Genomic DNA, 23481 nt, shown 5'->3' with positions numbered 1-23481 from the left:
ACAGTGAGGTGTGTATGGGACAGTGTTGTGTGTATGGGACAGTGTTGTGTGTATGGGACAGTGAGGTGTGTATGGGACAGTGTGATGTCTATGGGACAGTGAGGTGTGTATGGGACAGTGTGATGTCTAAGGGACAGTGTTGTGTGTATGGGACAGTGTTGTGTGTATGGGACAGTGTGATGTCTATGGGACAGTGTGATGTCTATGGGACAGTGAGGTGTGTATGGGACAGTGAGGTGTGTATGGGACAGTGAGGTGTGTATGGGACAGTGGTGTGTATGGGACAGTGTTGTGTATGGGACAGTGTGATGTCTATGGGACAGTGAGGTGTGTATGGGACAGTGAGGTGTGTATGGGACAGTGGTGTGTATGGGACAGTGTGATGTCTATGGGACAGTGTGATGTGTATGGGACAGTGTTGTGTGTATGGGACAGTGTGATGTCTATGGGACAGTGTGATGTCTATGGGACAGTGTGATGTGTAGGGACAGTGCTGTGTGTATGGGACAGTGTGATGTCTATGGGACAGTGTGATGTCTATGGGACAGTGAGGTGTGTATGGGACAGTGAGGTGTGTATGGGACAGTGTTGTGTGTATGGGACAGTGAGGTGTGTATGGGACAGTGAGGTGTGTATGGGACAGTGTGATGTCTATGGGACAGTGAGGTGTGTATGGGACAGTGTTGTGTGTATGGGACAGTGTGATGTCTATGGGACAGTGAGGTGTGTATGGGACAGTGTGATGTCTATGGGACAGTGAGGTGTGTATGGGACAGTGAGGTGTGTATGGGACAGTGAGGTGTGTATGGGACAGTGTTGTGTGTATGGGACAGTGTGATGTCTATGGGACAGTGAGGTGTGTATGGGACAGTGAGGTGTGTATGGGACAGTGAGGTGTGTATGGGACAGTGTTGTGTGTATGGGACAGTGTGATGTCTATGGGACAGTGAGGTGTTTATGGGACAGTGAGGTGTGTATGGGACAGTGAGGTGTGTATGGGACAGTGTTGTGTCTATGGGACAGTGTGATGTCTATGGGACAGTGTTGTGTGTATGGGACAGTGAGGTGTGTATGGGACAGTGTTGTGTGTATGGGACAGTGAGGTGTGTATGGGACAGTGTTGTGTGTATGGGACAGTGAGGTGTGTATGGGACAGTGTGATGTCTATGGGACAGTGTTGTGTGTATGGGACAGTGAGGTGTGTATGGGACAGTGAGGTGTGTATGGGACAGTGTTGTGTGTATGGGACAGTGAGGTGTGTATGGGACAGTGTGATGTCTATGGGACAGTGTGATGTCTATGGGACAGTGAGGTGTGTATGGGACAGTGAGGTGTGTATGGGACAGTGTTGTGTGTATGGGACAGTGTTGTGTGTATGGGACAGTGTGATGTCTATGGGACAGTGAGGTGTGTATGGGACAGTGAGGTGTGTATGGGACAGTGTGATGTCTATGGGACAGTGTGATGTCTATGGGACAGTGAGGTGTGTATGGGACAGTGAGGTGTGTATGGGACAGTGAGGTGTGTATGGGACAGTGTGATGTCTATGGGACAGTGTGATGTCTATGGGACAGTGAGGTGTGTATGGGACAGTGTGATGTCTATGGGACTGTGAGGTGTGTAGGGACAGTGTTGTGTGTATGGGACAGTGAGGTGTGTATGGGACAGTGAGGTGTGTATGGGACAGTGTGATGTGTAGGGACAGTGTTGTGTGTATGGGACAGTGTGATGTGTAGGGACAGTGAGGTGTGTATGGGACAGTGTGATGTCTATGGGACAGTGTGATGTCTATGGGACAGTGAGGTGTGTATGGGACAGTGTTGTGTGTATGGGACAGTGTGATGTCTATGGGACAGTGAGGTGTGTATGGGACAGTGTGATGTCTATGGGACAGTGAGGTGTGTATGGGACAGTGTGATGTCTATGGGACAGTGTTGTGTGTATGGGACAGTGTTGTGTGTATGGGACAGTGTGATGTCTATGGGACAGTGAGGTGTCTATGGGACAGTGTGATGTGTATGGGACAGTGAGGTGTCTATGGGACAGTGTGATGTCTATGGGACAGTGAGGTGTGTATGGGACAGTGTGATGTCTATGGGACAGTGAGGTGTCTATGGGACAGTGTGATGTCTATGGGACAGTGAGGTGTGTATGGGACAGTGAGGTGTCTATGGGACAGTGAGGTGTGTATCGGACAGTGAGGTGTCTATGGGACAGTGTGATGTGTATGGGACAGTGTTGTGTGTATGGGACAGTGTTGTGTGTATGGGACAGTGAGGTGTGTATGGGACAGTGTGATGTCTATTGGACAGTGTGATGTCTATGGGACAGTGTGATGTCTATGGGACAGTGTTGTGTGTATGGGACAGTGTGATGTCTATGGGACAGTGTGATGTCTATGGGACAGTGAGGTGTGTATGGGACAGTGAGGTGTCTATGGGACAGTGAGGTGTGTATGGGACAGTGAGGTGTCTATGGGACAGTGTGATGTCTATGGGACAGTGTTGTGTGTATGGGACAGTGTTGTGTGTATGGGACAGTGAGGTGTGTATGGGACAGTGTGATGTCTATTGGACAGTGTGATGTCTATGGGACAGTGTGATGTCTATGGGACAGTGTTGTGTGTATGGGACAGTGTGATGTCTATGGGACAGTGTGATGTCTATGGGACAGTGTGATGTCTATGGGACAGTGAGGTGTGTATGGGACAGTGAGGTGTCTATGGGACAGTGAGGTGTCTATGGGACAGTGTGATGTCTATGGGACAGTGAGGTGTCTATGGGACAGTGTGATGTCTATGGGACAGTGTGATGTCTATGGGACAGTGTGATGTCTATGGGACAGTGTGATGTCTATGGGACAGTGAGGTGTGTATGGGACAGTGAGGTGTGTATGGGACAGTGAGGTGTGTATGGGACAGTGTGGTGTCTAGGGGACAGTGAGGTGTGTATGGGACAGTGTGGTGTCTAGGGGACAGTTTGGTTTAATTTCCTACAAACTGTCAGTGACCCCCCAAATCCACTGCCTCTGGTATTGAACAGAATGGGGAGAAGAGCCAGACGCCGGGCGAGTTTGACTGTCCTCCGGGATGGGAATGGGAGGATGAGTGGACGGTGGACGACAACAGAGCTGTGGACGATCAAGGTCTGAACCTTCATCTATAAAACCCATTCACACATACCAGCTAACCCATACACCAGGGGTTCTCGAACTTACTGCCGAAAGGTCCGCATCTGATTTGATTCGAGGTCAGAGGTCCGGAACGATCGGCAATGCCAAAGTAACATTTTATGGACTCACTTGTAGCTTTAAAGCAACATACTGTAGCGTGTTCTGGTCCACCAGGGGGTATGCACAAGTGTTCGTTGTAAATAGTTGGGGGAGATGTTTTGCAGTTCTGGGGGTGGGGGGGGGGTACACTGTTGCCGGGTCAAGGGTCAGTGGGTCAGGTCTATGGGGAGAGAGACCACCTGTGAGTTGGGTTTAATAGCAGTGAGCTGAGCTACAACTGGTGTCAGATTTGACATTGGACCGTACGGACAGTCTATGAGCCGGACAGCTAACGCTATCTGTTGACTACTTAGCATCAGCTATCTTTACTGCTGGAGATCAAGTAGGTTTTTTATTTGTACCCAGATGGGCAATTGTTGTGTAGCAGCGGCAACATTTAAACACACAAACACTCCATAGAACACTGAAGGCAAATGAATACAAAGAGATACATGTAATGAGGAGAACAAAGCCAGCAAAACAACAACCAACGATGGAGATGGAGCCTTGAGTGCATATCAAGATAGAGCAAGACGACGGGCAGGCCTGTGACGCTGCCGCACAACTGTCAGAGGACAATGTGTGGCCGAGGATAACTGGCGGAGCGGCACCAAGGTGAAACGAGAGCCTACACCCGTGGGACAGCCATGCTTAGTTGCTGCTGGGGGCTCAGATGTCGGCTGCTATTCCACACAACACCGCCATCAGCGTTTCAGACGTTGAGGTTAACAAAGATGGCAGTGCCCTGGAGCTGCATAAACTGGTAGGCCCGAAAGCACCCAAGTACACCAGCAAATCAGACTGGGAGGCTTTCCGGGCCCAGTTTGAACTGTTAGCCCGGGTTAGTGCATGGTTGGAGGACCAGAAAGCCCTCCAACTTGCTCTTTGTTTGATGGATGGTGTGCTGTCTTGTCTGCTGTTGTTGGATCCTCGTGAGAGGACTGGTTATGGTGAGTTAACCAGTGTGCTGAAGCGGCGCTTTGGGCAGTGCGCTCGACCGCAGCACCTGCGATCTGAGCTGCATGGCCGAGTAAGACATGCGGGTGGGCCGCTGTGGACTCTGGCTAATGACATTGAGAGTTTAACGAGACGGGTGTACGCACACACACCAGCTACGGTGCAAACCGAGCTGGCCCGTGACCAATTTATCAGGGCAGTCTCCCCGGCTGACCTGTGCGCCCATAGCCAGCTGGTTCATCCATGCTGTACTGGGCATGCGCTAGAAAGGAAGATGGAGATGGAAGCGGCGCAGCATGGCACCTTTGCAGAAACCCCCACACCCCCCCCCCGACGGTCAGAGCGGCGGGGGGGTGCAAGACTGCTGGCCAAAAGCCAGGTCGAACACCTGGTGAGGACTTGCTCTGCCCGGGCTAACATGACGGGAAACGACGCGGGGTTGCAGTGGGCGGGATACTGTGCACCCCCAAACCAATGTCCCATACACCACCCACGCATGTCAGCCAGGCTCCACCTAACAGCAGGGATGAGGGGCAGCAAGTAGTTGTGGTAGGAAAGACTTGTGTTTCAGACTTAAGCAACATTCCTATCGGCATCGAGGGCGTTTCATGTACTGCCTTAGTGGACACAGGGTGGACGGTCATGGAGGTCCGGCCGGAGGTAGTGCCGGTGGGGACGCGGCTGGAGGACACAGCTGTTCAGCCCTGTACAGTAACCGGTGAGCCAGCGCTAGGGGTGGGACGGTTCACAAATGTCCCGGTTCGATACGTCTCACGATTCAGGGCTCAGGAGTTCTGTTCGGTACGGTACAGTGGACACCTTGGTGAGCGGGAGACAAAACACCGCCGCAGGTCTCGGTTTTTCATTCATTTGAAGGACGGGGCCCCACCTGTTGGCATCGTCCAGCCACGTGTTCAAACGTAACGCTGGTGCAACAGTTCTAACAACTCGTTGTGCCATCTTTTCTTGTTGTGTAACACGACTGCTTTACTTTAAAACTTGAGACTAAAAGCCACTAGAATGGCCAAGGCGGCCATGTTGGCCGTTTTGGATTGTCATCGTTTGTGAAAAAGGGTACCGACCTGCCGCCGCCTGAATGCTGCTGAAACTGCATGTAGTTGCATTCAAATGAGTTTTAGACCAACTGCACAAAAGAAGTTCTGATAAGACCTGCCTAGCATGACCATGAGCCGTCAAAATGACCGCGTGTCCTCGTGTGCGTCCTCGTGTGTGTCATGTCAGTATGACGTGTGTTGTTCGCGTCATTTCCTTTGCAGCGTTCAGTTCGTTTTTTACATTTCGTGTCTTGTAGGCCTTGTGTTACGACTGTTAGAGTAGCAGCATGTGCTTTGCGTTCTGTTTGTCAGGTGTTCTTTCCAGCGTGTCTGGTTACAGGCGCCGTTTCAGACGCCCCAGGGCTACCACCGAGGCCTGGCAGCATGTTCAGGCGATGGACAGCGGCCATTTTAAATTGTTTGAAAAACAGACTTGTAAAGATCACGGACATGTAGACCCGCTAGCCCGTTGGCTAACGGGTCGGACCCTTTAGTCGACTGCTTAACGTAGTCGCCCCTGCTGCGGGAGACCCGGGTCTGCGTCCCGGCTGCGGGAGACCCGGGTCTGCGTCCCGGCTGCGGCGGTTCCTGGCTGCCCCCTGAATTCGCTACAGTGTTAAAGTTGTTAAAATGTTAATGTTGGTGTCAGTCGTTCCTAACAGACATACTGACATAGGTAGTAATGCATTAATATCTCAACTGGGTATTTATCTTGACACAGTACAGAGTTTAAACACCGCCCATCGTTTTAGGTAGGAGTGAAATCCCAGACGAAGGGTGGAGACACCTGCAGTCACTGTATTGGTTATAAGGGTGGGGACACCTGCAGTCACTGTATTGTTTATAAGGGTGGGGACACCTCCAGTCACTGTATTGGTTATAAGGGTGGGGACACCTGCAGTCACTGTATTGTTTATAAGGGTGGGGACACCTGCAGTCACTGTTTTGGTTATAAGGGTGGGGACACCTGCAGTCACTGTATTGTTTATAAGGGTGGGGACACCTGCAGTCACTCTATTGGTTATAAGGGTGGGGACACCTGCAGTCACTGTATTGTTTATAAGGGTGGGGACACCTGCAGTCACTGTATTGTTTATAAGGGTGGGGACACCTGCAGTCACTCTATTGGTTATAAGGGTGGGGACACCTGCAGTCACTGTATTGTTTATAAGGGTGGGGACACCTGCAGTCACTGTATTGTTTATAAGGGTGGGGACACCTGCAGTCACTGTATTGTTTATAAGGGTGGGGACACCTGCAGTCACTGGTTTGGTTATAAGGGTGGGGACACCTGCAGTCACTGTATTGGTTATAAGGGTGGGGACACCTGCAGTCACTGTATTGGTTATAAGGGTGGGGACACCTGCAGTCACTGTATTGTTTATAAGGGTGGGGACACCTGCAGTCACTGTTTTGGTTATAAGGGTGGGGACACCTGCAGTCACTGTATTGGTTATAAGGGTGGGGACACCTGCAGTCACTGTATTGGTTATAAGGGTGGGGACACCTGCAGTCACTGTATTGTTTATAAGGGTGGGGACACCTGCAGTCACTGTATTGGTTATAAGGGTGGGGACACCTGCAGTCACTGTATTGTTTATAAGGGTGGGGACACCTGCAGTCACTGTATTGGTTATAAGGGTGGGGACACCTGCAGTCAGGTGAGACTGAAGAGGTCACTTAGATGAGGATGAAACGTTTCTGTCAATACATGTTGGGTCCAGATGAACTGATTCACCTCCCTGTGGTTTCCTTACCTGGACTATTGAGCATGCATACATAAGGACACCTGTGTGCACTTTCCTCCACTCTTGTACATCACCCTGTGTCCTCCCTCTTCTTGAAATATGTTTTCACCACAACCATTTCCATTCTTTTCACAAAATCCACCACCATCTGTCCTTCCACATTTCTCTCCTTGACACCATATCTTCCCATCACCTCCTCATCACCTCTGTTCCCTTCACCAACATGTCCATTGAAGTCCTCTCCAATCACCACTCTCTCCTCCTTGGGTACCCTCTCCACCATGTCGTCCAACTCACTCCAGAATTCTTCTTTCTCGTCCATCTCACACCCAACTTGCGGGGCATATGAGCTGATAACTGCTGGTTTTCTTCTCTGATGTGTAACTGATGTGTCAGGTATAAAAGCACTAATTAGATGTGTGAAATACCTGAGACAGCAGGTTAACTGCCTGGCACAACAACCACCAGCATGGGTCAGTTTGAAGACAACTGACACCCAAATCTCTCTAGTCATGAAAAGAATGGTTGTCGGTTTGAATCCCTGGACTGGCTGTATTCGTAATTGTGTATTTTCAATGCATATGTGTGAATATGTGTATCTGCTTGAATCTGTATGTGAATGTGCAGATCCACTTAGCTTGTTTGGAACATGTTTACTTGTGTGATTGTGTGGCCAGGCTGGGAGTATGGGGTGACCATCCCTCCAGATGACAAGCCTCGTTCCTGGGTGTCTGCCGAGAAGGTTTACCACGTCCATCGCCGGAGGAGGCTTGTCCGACCCCGACGGAGAGCCGCTCCGCGTGCTGGCACCTCGGCAGAGGTCATTCGTATTCTCATACGTAATTATTTCAAACTGTGCCTCTAATGCCTGAGATGTAGTACAGATGATGTAGGAGACACAAGACATAATGAGATGTAGTACAGATGATGTAGGAGACACAAGACATAATGAGATGTAGTACAGATGATGTAGGAGACACAAGACATAACTGAGATGTAGTACAGCTGATGTAGGAGAAACAAGACATAACTGAGATGTAGTACAGATGATGTAGGAGACACAAGACATAATGAGATGTAGTACAGATGATGTAGGAGACACAAGACATAACTGAGATGTAGTACAGCTGATGTAGGAGAAACAAGACATAATGAGATGTAGTACAGCTGATGTAGGAGACACAAGACATAATGAGATGTAGTACAGATGATGTAGGAGACACAAGACATAATGAGATGTAGTACAGATGATGTAGGAGACACAAGACATAATGAAATGTAGTACAGATGATGTAGGAGACACAAGACATAATGAGATGTAGTACAGATGATGTAGGAGAAACAAGACATAACTGAGATGTAGTACAGCTGATGTAGGAGACACAAGACATAACCGAGATGTAGTACAGATGATGTAGGAGACACAAGACATAACTGAGATGTAGTACAGCTGATGTAGGAGACACAAGACATAATGAGATGTAGTACAGCTGATGTAGGAGACACAAGACATAATGAGATGTAGTACAGATGATGTAGGAGAAACAAGACATGACTGAGACAGTACAGCTGATGTAGGAGACACAAGACATAACCGAGATGTAGTACAGATGATGTAGGAGACACACGACATAACCGAGATGTAGTACAGATGATGTAGGAGACACACGACATAACTGAGATGTAGTACAGCTGATGTAGGAGACACAAGACATAATGAGATGTAGTACAGCTGATGTAGGAGACACAAGACATAATGAGATGTAGTACAGCTGATGTAGGAGACACAAGACATAACTGAGATGTAGTACAGCTGATGTAGGAGACACAAGACATAATGAGATGTAGTACAGATGATGTAGGAGACACAAGACATAATGAGATGTAGTACAGATGATGTAGGAGAAACAAGACATGACTGAGACAGTACAGCTGATGTAGGAGACACAAGACATAACCGAGATGTAGTACAGATGATGTAGGAGACACAAGACATAACCGAGATGTAGTACAGATGATGTAGGAGACACACGACATAACCGAGATGTAGTACAGATGATGTAGGAGACACACGACATAACTGAGATGTAGTACAGCTGATGTAGGAGACACAAGACATAACTGAGATGTAGTACAGCTGATGTAGGAGACACAAGACATAATGAGATGTAGTACAGATGATGTAGGAGAAACAAGACATGACTGAGACAGTACAGCTGATGTAGGAGACACAAGACATAACCGAGATGTAGTACAGATGATGTAGGAGACACACGACATAACCGAGATGTAGTACAGATGATGTAGGAGACACACGACATAACTGAGATGTAGTACAGCTGATGTAGGAGACACAAGACATAATGAGATGTAGTACAGCTGATGTAGGGGACACACGACATGACTGAGATGTAGTACAGATGATGTAGGAGACACACGACATAATGAGATGTAGTACAGCTGATGTAGGAGACACAAGACATAATGAGATGTAGTACAGATGATGTAGGGGACACACGACATAATGAGATGTAGTACAGCTGATGTAGGAGAAACAAGACATGACTGAGACAGTACAGCTGATGTAGGAGACACAAGACATAACCGAGATGTAGTACAGATGATGTAGGAGACACACGACATAACTGAGATGTAGTACAGCTGATGTAGGAGACACAAGACATAATGAGATGTAGTACAGCTGATGTAGGGGACACACGACATGACTGAGATGTAGTACAGATGATGTAGGAGACACAAGAAATAACTGCTGGTCTGAGTAGGTTTGGTAGTATTAGCTGTTTAGGTTTGGTAGTATTAGCTGTTTAGATTTGGTAGTATTAGCTGTTTAGATTTGGTAGTATTAGCTGTTTAGATTTGGTAGTATTAGCTGTTTAGATTTGGTAGTATTAGCTGTTTAGATTTGGTAGTATTAGCTGTTTAGATTTGGTAGTATTAGATGTTTAGATTTAGTAGTATTAGATGTTTAGATTTGGTAGTATTAGCTGTTTAGATTTGTTAGATGTTTAGATTTGGTAGTATTAGATGTTTAGATTTGGTAATATTGGTTGTTTAGATTTGGTAGTATTACATGTTTCGATTCGGTAGTATTAGCTGTTTAGATTTGGTAGTATTAGATGTTTAGGTTTGGTAGTATTAGATGTTTAGATTTGGTAGCATTAGATGTTTAGGTTTGGTAGTATTAGAAGTTTAGGTTTGGTAGTATTAGATGTTTAGTAGCAGAGCACTGCATGTTATCACAATAAGAGCCTTGTAGGTATTAAAACATTACTTCATTCACTTTGCTTTGAGCGGAATGGGTGTGAGTTGGGTGAATTGTGGGTGCATGTTGATGTTTTGTCACAGAAGCGGGACCAAGGCAACCCCGAGGGCTGGGAGTTTTCTTCTCTCATTGGCTGGAGGTTCCACAGTAAGGAGCGTTCATCTGACAGTTTTCGCCGCCGACGCTGGAGGAGAAAGATGGCGCCGGAGAACCGCCTTGGAGCAGCTGCCATTTTCAAACTGGAGGGGGCATTGGTGAGTCTCTCACACAAACACACACACACACACACACACACACACACACACACACACACACACACACCTTAAACTTTGGATAAAGAGCAACTACGAGAAGATTATTATGAAGAATGTAGTCAACACCAAAGAAGTTATCCAACAGATCACGTGTATTATCTAACCTGAGCACTGAATTTGCTGTCTTGTGTTATAATGGACAACCATGGAAAAGATGTTAACTGACAGCTGTATGCATGCTCAGTAATCCAGGTAAGGAAATCACAGAGTTGAATCAGTTCATCTGGACACACTGCTTACTGGCAGAAACGTTTCATCATCATCTAACTGACCTCTTCGGTCTCACCTGACTGCAGGTGTCCCCACCCTTATAAACAATACAGTGACTGCAGGTGTCCCCACCCTTATAAACAATACAGTGACTGCAGGTGTCCCCACCCTTATAAACAATACAGTGACTGCAGGTGTCCCCACCCTTATAAACAATACAGTGACTGGAGGTGTCCCCACCCTTATAAACAATACAGTAACTGCAGGTGTCCCCACCCTTATAAACAATACAGTGACTGGAGGTGTCCCACCCTTATAAACAATACAGTAACTGCAGGTGTCCCCACCCTTATAAACAATACAGTGACTGGAGGTGTCCCACCCTTATAAACAATACAGTGACTGCAGGTGTCCCCACCCTTATAAACAATACAGTGACTGCAGGTGTCCCACCCTTATAAACAATACAGTGACTGCAGGTGTCCCACCCTTATAAACAATACAGTAACTGCAGGTGTCCCCACCCTTATAAACAATACAGTGACTGGAGGTGTCCCACCCTTATAAACAATACAGTGACTGCAGGTGTCCCCACCATTACATTACAGTGGCATAACAACTGAAACCAACGACCAGTTTCATATGCAAATATGGTGTTACAGTGGTCATGTGTACTATTAACAGAGGATTGGGGAATAGTTGCATTCACAGCATTGTAAGATGGTGACAGATGTACTCTTAGCCCCCCCTCCCCTCCAGTTCAGAGATGGTCGTTTCCTCTTCACATAGACGGCTTCTTTGACTCCCCGTTAAAACCAGGATTCCTCCCTGTCAAGGACATGCACATCCTCATCCCTGAAAGAGTCGCCATTGGCCTGTAGATGGTGTCGACTGTGTAGATGGTGTCGACTATGGAGTTCTGGTCTGACGTGTTAGCTCTCCTGTGTTGTGCCGTCCTCTTCACCAGAGTGTACTTGGTTTCCGTGATGTACAAGTCAGGACAATCCTCCTGGCACTTAACAGATACACTATATTGCTCTGTTTGTGCCGGGGGACCTGAGCCTTGGGGTGGACCAACTTCTGGTGCAGTTTGTTTTGGGGTTTGAAAGCAACTGAGATGCAGTGTTTAGAAAATATGCGTCCCAACTGCTCCGACACTCCCACCACATACAGAATCACCACTGGTTTACACTGAGACAGCTGTTGTCCTTCTCCTCTCTTTGATCGGGTGGTGCACTATTTGGGCGTCTTCCTGGGTTTGACAAACACCCAGTCAGGATAACCACACTTAACCAGGGCCTGTTTAATGTGGGACTTCTCCCCTTCCCCGGCTGCTGTGTCGGTGGGGACATTGTCAGCTCGGTGGTCCAGTGTCCTGATGACTCCTAGTTTGTGCTCCAGTGGATGACGAGAGTCAAACCTTAAGTACTGATCAGTATGTGTTGGTTTACAGTAAACATCAATAATCACATGCCCCCCACCACCAACTGTAATGTCACAGTGTAAGAAGGCTACCCTGTCATGTTCCACATCCTCCCAGGTGAACTTGATGTGGTGTCCACAGAGTTAATGTGGTAGGTGGAATGTGGTACGTCCTGAGATTTAAGTTTAACCCAGGTATTGTCCACAAATCTGAACCAATGGCTAGGTGGTGTCCCTCGACAGGACATCAGAGCCTCTTTGATTCAACTTTCTGTGATTGTTCTTAATGATGTAGATGTACTTAGAGTACATCTGCCACCATCCTACAATGCTGTGATTTCAACTAATCCCCAATCCTCTGTGAATAGTACACATGACCATTGTAACTCTAGTTAATGGTCACTGCAATTTGCATATGAAACTGATCGTTGGTTTAAGTCGTTATGCCACTATTGGTTATAAAGGTGGGGATACCTGCAGTCAGTTGAGACTGAAGAGGTCACTTAGGGCCCAGACACCAAACCAACTAGCGGCGATGAAGACCGACTGTTGCATCACCTCATGTCGCCTGCCATCTGGGCCAAAAAGTAGCACTTGAACACACTGCAAAGACTACAGCCAATGGCCAACTAGCATGTACGTTCTGCACTGATTCGCTAAGCTGAACAGCCAATCAGAGTGAGCTCTCTCACCGACGGGCTCTGCCGATTCAACATGCTGAATCTGCCAAAAAACTGCTGACGGGTCCGACTGGTGCCGACGCTAAGGGACACACCGCAAAAACTAGGGTCACAGATGCTCACTGATGGCCTGACATTGGCCAACGATGTGTCAGGGCCCTTAGATGAGTGTTGAAACATTTCTCTCAATAAACATTGTGTCCCGATCGAGGATGGGCAACATAATCCAGAAAGGTCCAGTGTAGGTGCAGGTCTTTGTTCCAACCAAGCAGTTACACACCTGATTCTACAGGTCAACCAGTAGTCTTTGCTATGGACCTTGATTTGTAGACTCGGGAGTGTAACTGCTTGGTTGGAACAAGACTATTGGTTGACCAGTAGACACAGGTGTGTAACTGCTTGATTGGAACAAGACTATTGGTTGACCAGTAGATTCAGGTGTGTAACTGCCCGGTTGGAACAAGACTATTGGTTGACCAGTAGACACAGGTGTGTAACTGCTTGGTTGGAACAAGACTATTGGTTGACCAGTAGACACAGGTGTGTAACTGCTTGGTTGGAACAAGACTATTGGTTGACCAGTAGATTCAGGTGTGTAACTGCTTGGTTGGAACAAGACTATTGGTTGACCAGTAGACACAGGTGTGTAACTGCTCGGTTGGAACAAGACTATTGGTTGACCAGTAGACACAGGTGTGTAACTGCTTGGTTGGAACAAGACTATTGGTTGACCAGTAGACACAGGTGTGTAACTGCTTGGTTGGAACAAGACTATTGGTTGACCAGTAGACACAGGTGTGTAACTGCTTGGTTGGAACAAGACTATTGGTTGACCAGTAGACACAGGTGTGTAACTGCTCGGTTGGAACAAGACTATTGGTTGACCAGTAGATTCAGGTGTGTAACTGCTTGGTTGGAACAAGACTATTGGTTGACCAGTAGACACAGGTGTGTAACTGCTCGGTTGGAACAAGACTACTGGTTGACCAGTAGATTCAGGTGTGTAACTGCTTGGTTGGAACAAAGACTATTGGTTGACCAGTAGACTCAGGTGTGTAACTGCTTGGTTGGAACAAAGACTATTGGTTGACCAGTAGACTCAGGTGTGTAACTGCTCGGTTGGAACAAGACTATTGGTTGACCAGTAGATTCAGGTGTGTAACTGCTTGGTTGGAACAAGACTATTGGTTGACCAGAATATCAGGTGTGTAACTGCTTGGTTGGAACAAAGACTATTGGTTGACCAGTAGATTCAGGTGTGTAACTGCTCGGTTGGAACAAAGACTATTGGTTGACCAGTAGACACAGGTGTGTAACTGCTTGGTTGGAACAAGACTATTGGTTGACCAGTAGACACAGGTGTGTAACTGCTCGGTTGGAACAAGACTATTGGTTGACCAGTAGACACAGGTGTGTAACTGCTTGGTTGGAACAAGACTATTGGTTGACCAGTAGACACAGGTGTGTAACTGCTTGGTTGGAACAAGACTATTGGTTGACCAGTAGACTCAGGTGTGTAACTGCTCGGTTGGAACAAGACTATTGGTTGACCAGTAGATTCAGGTGTGTAACTGCTTGGTTGGAACAAGACTATTGGTTGACCAGAATATCAGGTGTGTAACTGCTCGGTTGGAACAAGACTATTGGTTGACCAGTAGACACAGGTGTGTAACTGCTTGGTTGGAACGAGACTATTGGTTGACCAGTAGATTCAGGTGTGTAACTGCTCGGTTGGAACAAGACTATTGGTTGACCAGTAGACACAGGATTTGTAACTGCTCGGTTGGAACAAGACTATTGGTTGACCAGTAGACACAGGTGTGTAACTGCTCGGTTGGAACAAAGACTACTGGTTGACCAGTAGACACAGGTGTGTAACTGCTCGGTTGGAACAAGACTATTGGTTGACCAGTAGACACAGGTGTGTAACTGCTCGGTTGGAACAAGACTACTGGTTGACCAGTAGACACAGGTGTATAACTGCTCGGTTGGAACAAGACTATTGGTTGACCAGTAGATTCAGGTGTGTAACTGCTTGGTTGGAACAAGACTATTGGTTGACCAGTAGACACAGGTGTGTAACTGCTCGGTTGGAACAAGACTACTGGTTGACCAGTAGATTCAGGTGTGTAACTGCTCGGTTGGAACAAAGACTATTGGTTGACCAGTAGACACAGGTGTGTAACTGCTTGGTTGGAACAAGACTACTGGTTGACCAGTAGATTCAGGTGTGTAACTGCTTGGTTGGAACAAGACTACTGGTTGACCAGTAGACACAGGTGTGTAACTGCTCGGTTGGAACAAAGACTATTGGTTGACCAGTAGACACAGGTGTGTAACTGCTTGGTTGGAACAAGACTATTGGTTGACTAGTAGACACAGGTGTGTAACTGCTCGGTTGGAACAAAGACTATTGGTTGACCAGTAGATTCAGGTGTGTAACTGCTTGGTTGGAACAAGACTATTGGTTGACCAGTAGACACAGGTGTGTAACTGCTCGGTTGGAACAAGACTACTGGTTGACCAGTAGATTCAGGTGTGTAACTGCTCGGTTGGAACAAAGACTATTGGTTGACCAGTAGACACAGGTGTGTAACTGCTTGGTTGGAACAAGACTACTGGTTGACCAGTAGATTCAGGTGTGTAACTGCTTGGTTGGAACAAGACTACTGGTTGACCAGTAGACACAGGTGTGTAACTGCTCGGTTGGAACAAAGACTATTGGTTGACCAGTAGACACAGGTGTGTAACTGCTTGGTTGGAACAAGACTATTGGTTGACTAGTAGACACAGGTGTGTAACTGCTCGGTTGGAACAAAGACTATTGGTTGACCAGTAGATTCAGGTGTGTAACTGCTTGGTTGGAACAAGACTATTGGTTGACCAGTAGACACAGGTGTGTAACTGCTCGGTTGGAACAAAGACTATTGGTTGACTAGTAGACACAGGTGTGTAACTGCTTGGTTGGAACAAAGACTATTGGTTGACTAGTAGACACAGGTGTGTAACTGCTTGGTTGGAACAAAGACTATTGGTTGACCAGTAGATTCAGGTGTGTAACTGCTTGGTTGGAACAAGACTATTGGTTGACCAGTAGACTCAGGTGTGTAACTGCTTGGTTGGAACAAGACTACTGGTTGACCAGTAGACACAGGTGTGTAACTGCTTGGTTGGAACAAGACTATTGGTTGACCAGTAGATTCAGGTGTGTAACTGCTTGGTTGGAACAAGACTATTGGTTGACTAGTAGACACAGGTGTGTAACTGCTTGGTTGGAACAAGACTATTGGTTGACCAGTAGACACAGGTGTGTAACTGCTCGGTTGGAACAAGACTACTGGTTGACCAGTAGATTCAGGTGTGTAACTGCTCGGTTGGAACAAAGACTATTGGTTGACCAGTAGACACAGGTGTGTAACTGCTCGGTTGGAACAAAGACTATTGGTTGACCAGTAGACACAGGTGTGTAACTGCTTGGTTGGAACAAGACTATTGGTTGACTAGTAGACACAGGTGTGTAACTGCTCGGTTGGAACAAAGACTATTGGTTGACCAGTAGATTCAGGTGTGTAACTGCTTGGTTGGAACAAGACTATTGGTTGACCAGTAGACACAGGTGTGTAACTGCTCGGTTGGAACAAAGACTATTGGTTGACTAGTAGACACAGGTGTGTAACTGCTTGGTTGGAACAAAGACTATTGGTTGACTAGTAGACACAGGTGTGTAACTGCTTGGTTGGAACAAAGACTATTGGTTGACCAGTAGATTCAGGTGTGTAACTGCTTGGTTGGAACAAGACTATTGGTTGACCAGTAGACTCAGGTGTGTAACTGCTTGGTTGGAACAAGACTACTGGTTGACCAGTAGACACAGGTGTGTAACTGCTTGGTTGGAACAAGACTATTGGTTGACCAGTAGATTCAGGTGTGTAACTGCTTGGTTGGAACAAGACTATTGGTTGACTAGTAGACACAGGTGTGTAACTGCTTGGTTGGAACAAGACTATTGGTTGACCAGTAGACACAGGTGTGTAACTGCTCGGTTGGAACAAGACTACTGGTTGACCAGTAGATTCAGGTGTGTAACTGCTCGGTTGGAACAAAGACTATTGGTTGACCAGTAGACACAGGTGTGTAACTGCTCGGTTGGAACAAAGACTATTGGTTGACCAGTAGACACAGGTGTGTAACTGCTCGGTTGGAACAAGACTACTGGTTGACCAGTAGACACAGGTGTGTAACTGCTTGGTTGGAACAAGACTACTGGTTGACCAGTAGATTCAGGTGTGTAACTGCTTGGTTGGAACAAGACTATTGGTTGACCAGTAGACACAGGTGTGTAACTGCTTGGTTGGAACAAGACTATTGGTTGACTAGTAGACACAGGTGTGTAAGTGCTCGGTTGGAACAAGACTACTGGTTGACCAGTAGATTCAGGTGTGTAACTGCTTGGTTGGAACAAGACTATTGTTTGACCAGTAGACACAGGTGTGTAACTGCTTGGTTGGAACAAGACTACTGGTTGACCAGTAGACTCAGGTGTGTAACTGCTCGGTTGGAACAAAGACCTGCACCCACAGCAGCCCTTTCTGGATCATGTTGCCCATTCCTGGTCTAGATGAACTGATTCAACTTTCTGTGAGTTCATGTGTGTACTGAGCTGGATATGAGAACATGAAGGCCAGCCGGCCAGGCCACAAATCAAATCTTGTCCAGTATTTATCCAGGTACTCAGGTTTTATTTGGCAGCAAGCTCCCCATGAGGCACGTGAACTGACTTATGGTGGTTTCTTGGCAGGGCCTCGACACCGAAGACAAAGACAAGGACTCGAAGGGAGATGCAACTAAACTGTTTGGGGCCAACACACCCACAGTGTCCTGTTCATTTGACAGTATGTCTCACACACACACACACACACACACACACACACACACACACACACACACACACAGGCTCATAAATAAGTGCACTCACTCACACACAAAAACACAGTCATGCACATACACATCCATAAATGTCTTACACAGAGTTTGGAGAGAAAAAAAACGGCTACAACACCCAGAAGTATGGCCTACACACACACACACACACACACACACACACACACACACACACACACACACACACACACACACACACACACAGGCTCATAAATAAGTGCACTCACTCACACACAAAAACACAGTCATGCACATACACATCCATAAATGTCTTACGCAGAGTTTGGAGAGAAAAAAAACGGCTACAACACCCAGAAGTATGGCCTACACACACACACACACACACACACACACACACACACAGACACACACACAGACACACACACAGACATGCACATTTTGATCCACATTTATTGAGGGAAATTTGTCTAGCCGACTTGTTTCATTTCACCGTCCAGGGTCGTACATCTACCACCTGCGTGTCTATGTCTACCAGGCCAGGAACCTCAAGTCCATGGACAAGGACAGCTTCTCAGGTCAGCTGCTGCTCCGCCTTCACACATGTCCTCCAAGTAGACTGTTGATGGCACCTTCACTGCTTCTGCAGTTCAGACCAGATATCTGAGCTCAATCCTGCTGTGAGGAGATACTGTACTGAACGTCCGGTGTGGCTGTCTTAGATCCGTACGCTCACATGTCCTTCCTGCATGTGAGCAAGACCACCGAGAAGCTGAAGGCCACTCTGAATCCGACCTGGGACCAGACTCTGATCTTCAATGATGTGGAGATCTACGGAGACCCTCAGAACATCACCCAGCAGCCCCCCAGTGTTGTACTGGAATTCTTTGACCATGACCAAGTGGTAAAGACACACACACACACACACACACACACACACACACACACACACACACACACACACACACACACACACATACAGACACACACACACACACACACACACACATACAGACACGTGTGCGGAGTAGAGTGAGAGACACTTGGAGAGAGACAGACGGCCCGGCCAGATACAGAGAGAGAGTGCGAGAGAGACCGATACACGTACAAGAGAGACACTGTAAGAGAGAGACACCTAGAGAGAGACACACCTAGAGAGAGACACACCTAGAGAGACACCTAGAGAGAGACACACCTAGAGAGACACCTAGAGAGAGACACCTAGAGAGAGACACACCTAGAGAGAGACACACCTAGAGAGACACACCTAGAGAGACACACCTAGAGAGAGACACACCTAGAGAGAGACACACCTAGAGAGACACCTAGAGAGAGACACCTAGAGAGAGACACACCTAGAGAGAGACACACCTAGAGAGACACACCTAGAGAGAGACACACCTAGAGAGAGACACACCTAGAGAGACACCTAGAGAGAGACACCTAGAGAGAGAGACACCTAGAGAGAGACACACCTAAAGAGACACCTAGAGAGAGACATCCAGAGAGATAGAGAGACACACATAGAGAGTGACACCTAGAGAGAGAGACACCTAGAGCGAGAGAGAGACACCTAGAGAGAGAGACCTAGAGAGAGAGACACCTAGAGCGAGAGAGAGACACCTAGAGAGAGACACACCTAGAGAGACACCTAGAGAGAGACACCTAGAGAGAGATACACCTAGAGAGACACCTAGAGAGAGACATCCAGAGAGATAGAGAGAGAGAGACACACATAGAGAGAGACACCTAGAGAGAGAGACACCTAGAGCGAGAGAGAGACACCTAGAGAGAGAGACCTAGAGAGAGAGACACCTAGAGCGAGAGAGAGAGACCTAGAGAGAGACACTTAGAGAGAGACACACCTAGAGAGAGACATCCAGAGAGATAGAGACACACATAGAGAGAGACACCTAGAGAGAGAGACACCTAGAGCGAGAGAGAGACACCTAGAGAGAGACACCTAGAGAGAGACCTAGAGAGACCTAGAGAGAGAGACACCTAGAGCGAGAGAGAGACACCTAGAGAGAGAGACCTAGAGAGAGAGACACCTAGAGCGAGAGAGAGACACCTAGAGAGAGAGACCTAGAGAGACCTAGAGAGAGAGACAGCTAGAGAGAGAGAGAGAGAGACCTAGAGAGAGAGACCTAGAGAGACCTAGAGAGACCTAGAGAGAGACACCTCGAGAGACCTAGAGAGAGAGACAGCTAGAGACAGGGCAGTGAGACACACCGCAGCGTCAACTGGTGGGATTTCAGCGTAAATTCAGATCATCACAAAAGCTGCAAAACGACCTGGTTTCAGTAAGACTGCAGTGTGACATCATCTCCGTCTTCCCTTTGTCACAAGACTCATGTCTAACTCTTTTCTACGACAAGTGGAAAGGTGTCCTTATAAAACCCCCTCGCTGCTCATTCATACTGGGCCTCCATGATGGCTTCTTTAGAAAAGACCCTGGCTCTCGTCTCTTGGTAGTATTTCACTGGCAAAGGCCCAACCATCAACCGGGTGTTTAGATGATTTCTCATTATTTTCTCGTCATCGTTTAAGGAGAAGTGGTGGCTGTATGCAGTTCTTCCGCTTGCTGACTGCGTTGTGGGGAAGCTTCGTAGAGAATCCGCCGTAGCACCCGGGCAATGATGGACCCCCTCAGGACCTTACGAAAGGGAGGAAGGAGAGAAAGAAATGGGGGAGGGGTGCAGAGTACGGAAGCAGGAGAGGAGGAGAGGGTCAGGGAGTATTTATAGGTTTGCTGGAAGTGGACACTGTCTCAGCCCGGCTCGTAGGCTGCACCAAAGACGGGAGACCAGACGAGTTTGCAATTTGGCCCAAGCACATTTATTTTAAAAAAAAGAAAGATAAAGAGCAACGAAATAAACATGGTAGTCAGTACTCGGCTCATGAGCAAAAAAATGACGAGCCTCCGCCCCTGACCAAGAGCCTACAAGACAAACCCCCCCCCCCCATAAAACCACCACCGCCCCCAGTGGAGCGGAGGGGTCGTCACACTCCTCCCCATAAAAATGGGATTCCCACCAGGAAGCCGGCAAACCACAGCTACTTCAAAAATCAAAATAGTGAATAGGCATAACTTTATAGCTTAACGGCTCTTAACTATATACGTGTTCTGTACAGAGCGTTTCTTAAAAAAGAGAGTCTCCCCCCAGCCAACCAACTACACCCTGCAACCCAGCAACCCCGGCGCCTGGAGAAGCATGTAAGAGTGACAAAGAGCGATAGAAGGCCAGAGAGGTTACACACTAAACAGTACAGTACACCTTAAGAGCAGGGTGCTCTTGACAAAGCATCTGCCACAATATTTTCAGAGCCTTTATTGTGGCGGACATCCAAACAATACGGCTGCAAAAACAAAATCCACCGCGTCAACCTGCTATTTGGGCAGCGCAGAGAATGCAAAAAGGTTATTGGGCTATGGTCTGTGTAGACCATCAGCGGGACAGAACTAGAGTCAACATAGACTTCAAAATGTTGTAGTGTCCAAATAAGTGCAAGCTTCTCCTTCTCGATAATGGAATAATTTAACTGAAAAGAGTTAAATTTCTTCGAGTAGAAACTCACAGACGTTCCAACCCACTGCCATCACACTGAAACAGGGCAGCACCTGCTCCTACACCACTTGCATCCACGGGCAGCCTGAAGGGCCGGTCCATGCATGGAGCTGTAAGAACAGGGGGTGAACACAGAACACATTTAACACTGTCAAAGGCTTGTTGACAAGAAACTGACCAAATAAACTTTGGCTTGCTTTAAGTAAACCTGTCAAAGGAGCTACCACGGTTGAAAAGTTCTTACAAAAACTGCGGCAGTAACCCACAAGACCCAGAAAACGCTGGAGTTCCTTCTTGGTTGCTGGCACTGGATACTGCTCAATTGCAGTCACTTTTGCCTGTACCGGATGCACGGTCCCCTGCCCGACTACCTTACCAAGGTAGGTGACGGTGGCCTTAGCAAACTCACACATCCCGGACGAGCCCCCATATGTCACAGCCCGGCTCGTAGGCTGCGGCAAAGTTTGGAGACCAGAGGAGTTTGCAATTTTGCCCAAGCACTTTTTTTTTTTTTAAAAGGGATTAAGAACAACGAAATAAAAGTGGTAGTCAGTACTCAACTCAAATGACGAGCCTGACCAATGACGAGCCCCTGACCAAGATCCTGCAAGACAAAAAAACAAAACAAAACACAAAACCACCGGCGCCCCTAGTGGAGCGGAGGGGTTGCCACAACACACTCGTGCTGAAAGAGATGAGCTCCTCAACAGCGAACCCGCTGGTGCATATCATTACTACCTCACTGGGTCAAGCCAGCTTTCCCAACTCACGGAGTTCTGCAGTTGTAATCCCTATACTCAAAGGCAGTGACCTATCAAAGGTATTTGAAAAACTAGTTGCTGAACAAACCATGGACCATCTCAACAACGGCTCCTTCCCACTGTACCCACTGCAGTTTGGATTCAGGGCTGATCACTCAGCAGAAATGGCTGCACGCCGTTTCATAGAAAAAGCCAAGGCGAGGCTGTAGGGGCCGTGTTCTTGGTCGTTAATCACAACATAAACTGCTCAATTTCAATCTTTCCACAGAATTTGCCAACCTTCTCAGATCCTACCTCTCATCTCGCTCCCAGCTTAGGTCATTATCATCATTAAAATTAGGTCATTATCATCATTAAAATTAGGCCATTATCATCATTAAAATTAGGTCATTATCATCATTAAAATTGGGCTATTATCATCATTAAAATTAGGTCATTATCATCATTAAAATTGGGCCATTATCATTAAAATTAGGTCATTATCATTATTAAAATTAGGTCATTATCATCATTAAAATTAGGTTATTATCATCATTAAAAATAGGCTATTATCATCATTAAAATTAGGTCATTATCATCATTAAAATATAGGCAATTGTGTCTGTAAAATTAGGCTATTATCATCATTAACATTAGTTCATTATTGTCTTTAAAATTCGGCCATTATCATCATTAAAATTAGGTCATTATCGTCGTTAAAATTATGTCATTATGGTCATTAAAATTATGTCATTATGGTCATTAAAATTTGGTCATTATGTCATTAAAATTAGGGCATTATTGTTATTAAAATTAGGTCATTATCATTAAAATTGGGTCATTATGTCATTAAAATTAGGTCATTATCATCATTAAAATTAGGTCATTATCATCATTAAAATTAGGCCATTATCATCATTAAAATTAGGTCATTATCATCATCAAAATTAGGCCATTGTGTCATTAAAATTAGGTCATTATCATCATTAAAATTAGGTCATTGTCATCATTAAAATTAGGCTATTATTGTCATTAAAATTCGGCCATTATCATCATTAAAAATAGGTCATTATCGTCATTAAAATTAGGTCGTTATCATCATTAAAATTGTGTAATTGTCGTCATTAAAATTGGGTCATTATGTCATTAAAATTATGGCATTATTGTCATTAAAATTAGGTCATTATCATCATTGAAATTGGGTCATTATGCCATTAAATTGGGTCATTATCATCATTAAAATTCGGTCATTTTCATCAATTGCTGATCTGCAAAAAAGTTGTACACGCTTTTATCTATTCTCAGCTTGACTACTGTAAGGCACTTTACTCAGG

The 23481-nt window shown here is 46.5% G+C and overlaps 1 protein-coding gene across 5 annotated transcripts in view; it reads left to right on the top strand.

Moving 5' to 3' along the window:
• Positions 1 to 23481, top strand: part of LOC130127984 (myoferlin-like) — a 114310-nt gene that overhangs the window by 69348 nt on the left and 21481 nt on the right. For all 5 annotated transcript variants that reach the window (XM_056297694.1, XM_056297692.1, XM_056297693.1 and 2 more), the window contains 6 exons: positions 3042 to 3144; positions 7708 to 7850; positions 10397 to 10567; positions 17738 to 17831; positions 18339 to 18416; positions 18561 to 18742. In XM_056297694.1, the coding sequence (XP_056153669.1) occupies positions 3042 to 3144; positions 7708 to 7850; positions 10397 to 10567; positions 17738 to 17831; positions 18339 to 18416; positions 18561 to 18742 (771 nt within the window). The remainder of the gene's footprint in view (positions 1 to 3041; positions 3145 to 7707; positions 7851 to 10396; positions 10568 to 17737; positions 17832 to 18338; positions 18417 to 18560; positions 18743 to 23481) is intronic.

This window comes from Lampris incognitus, chromosome 17 (assembly GCF_029633865.1).
Source record: "Lampris incognitus isolate fLamInc1 chromosome 17, fLamInc1.hap2, whole genome shotgun sequence".
NCBI lineage: Eukaryota > Metazoa > Chordata > Actinopteri > Lampriformes > Lampridae > Lampris > Lampris incognitus.
Note: the sequence above shows the minus strand (reverse complement) of the source record. Positions and strands in the feature narration are given on the sequence as shown.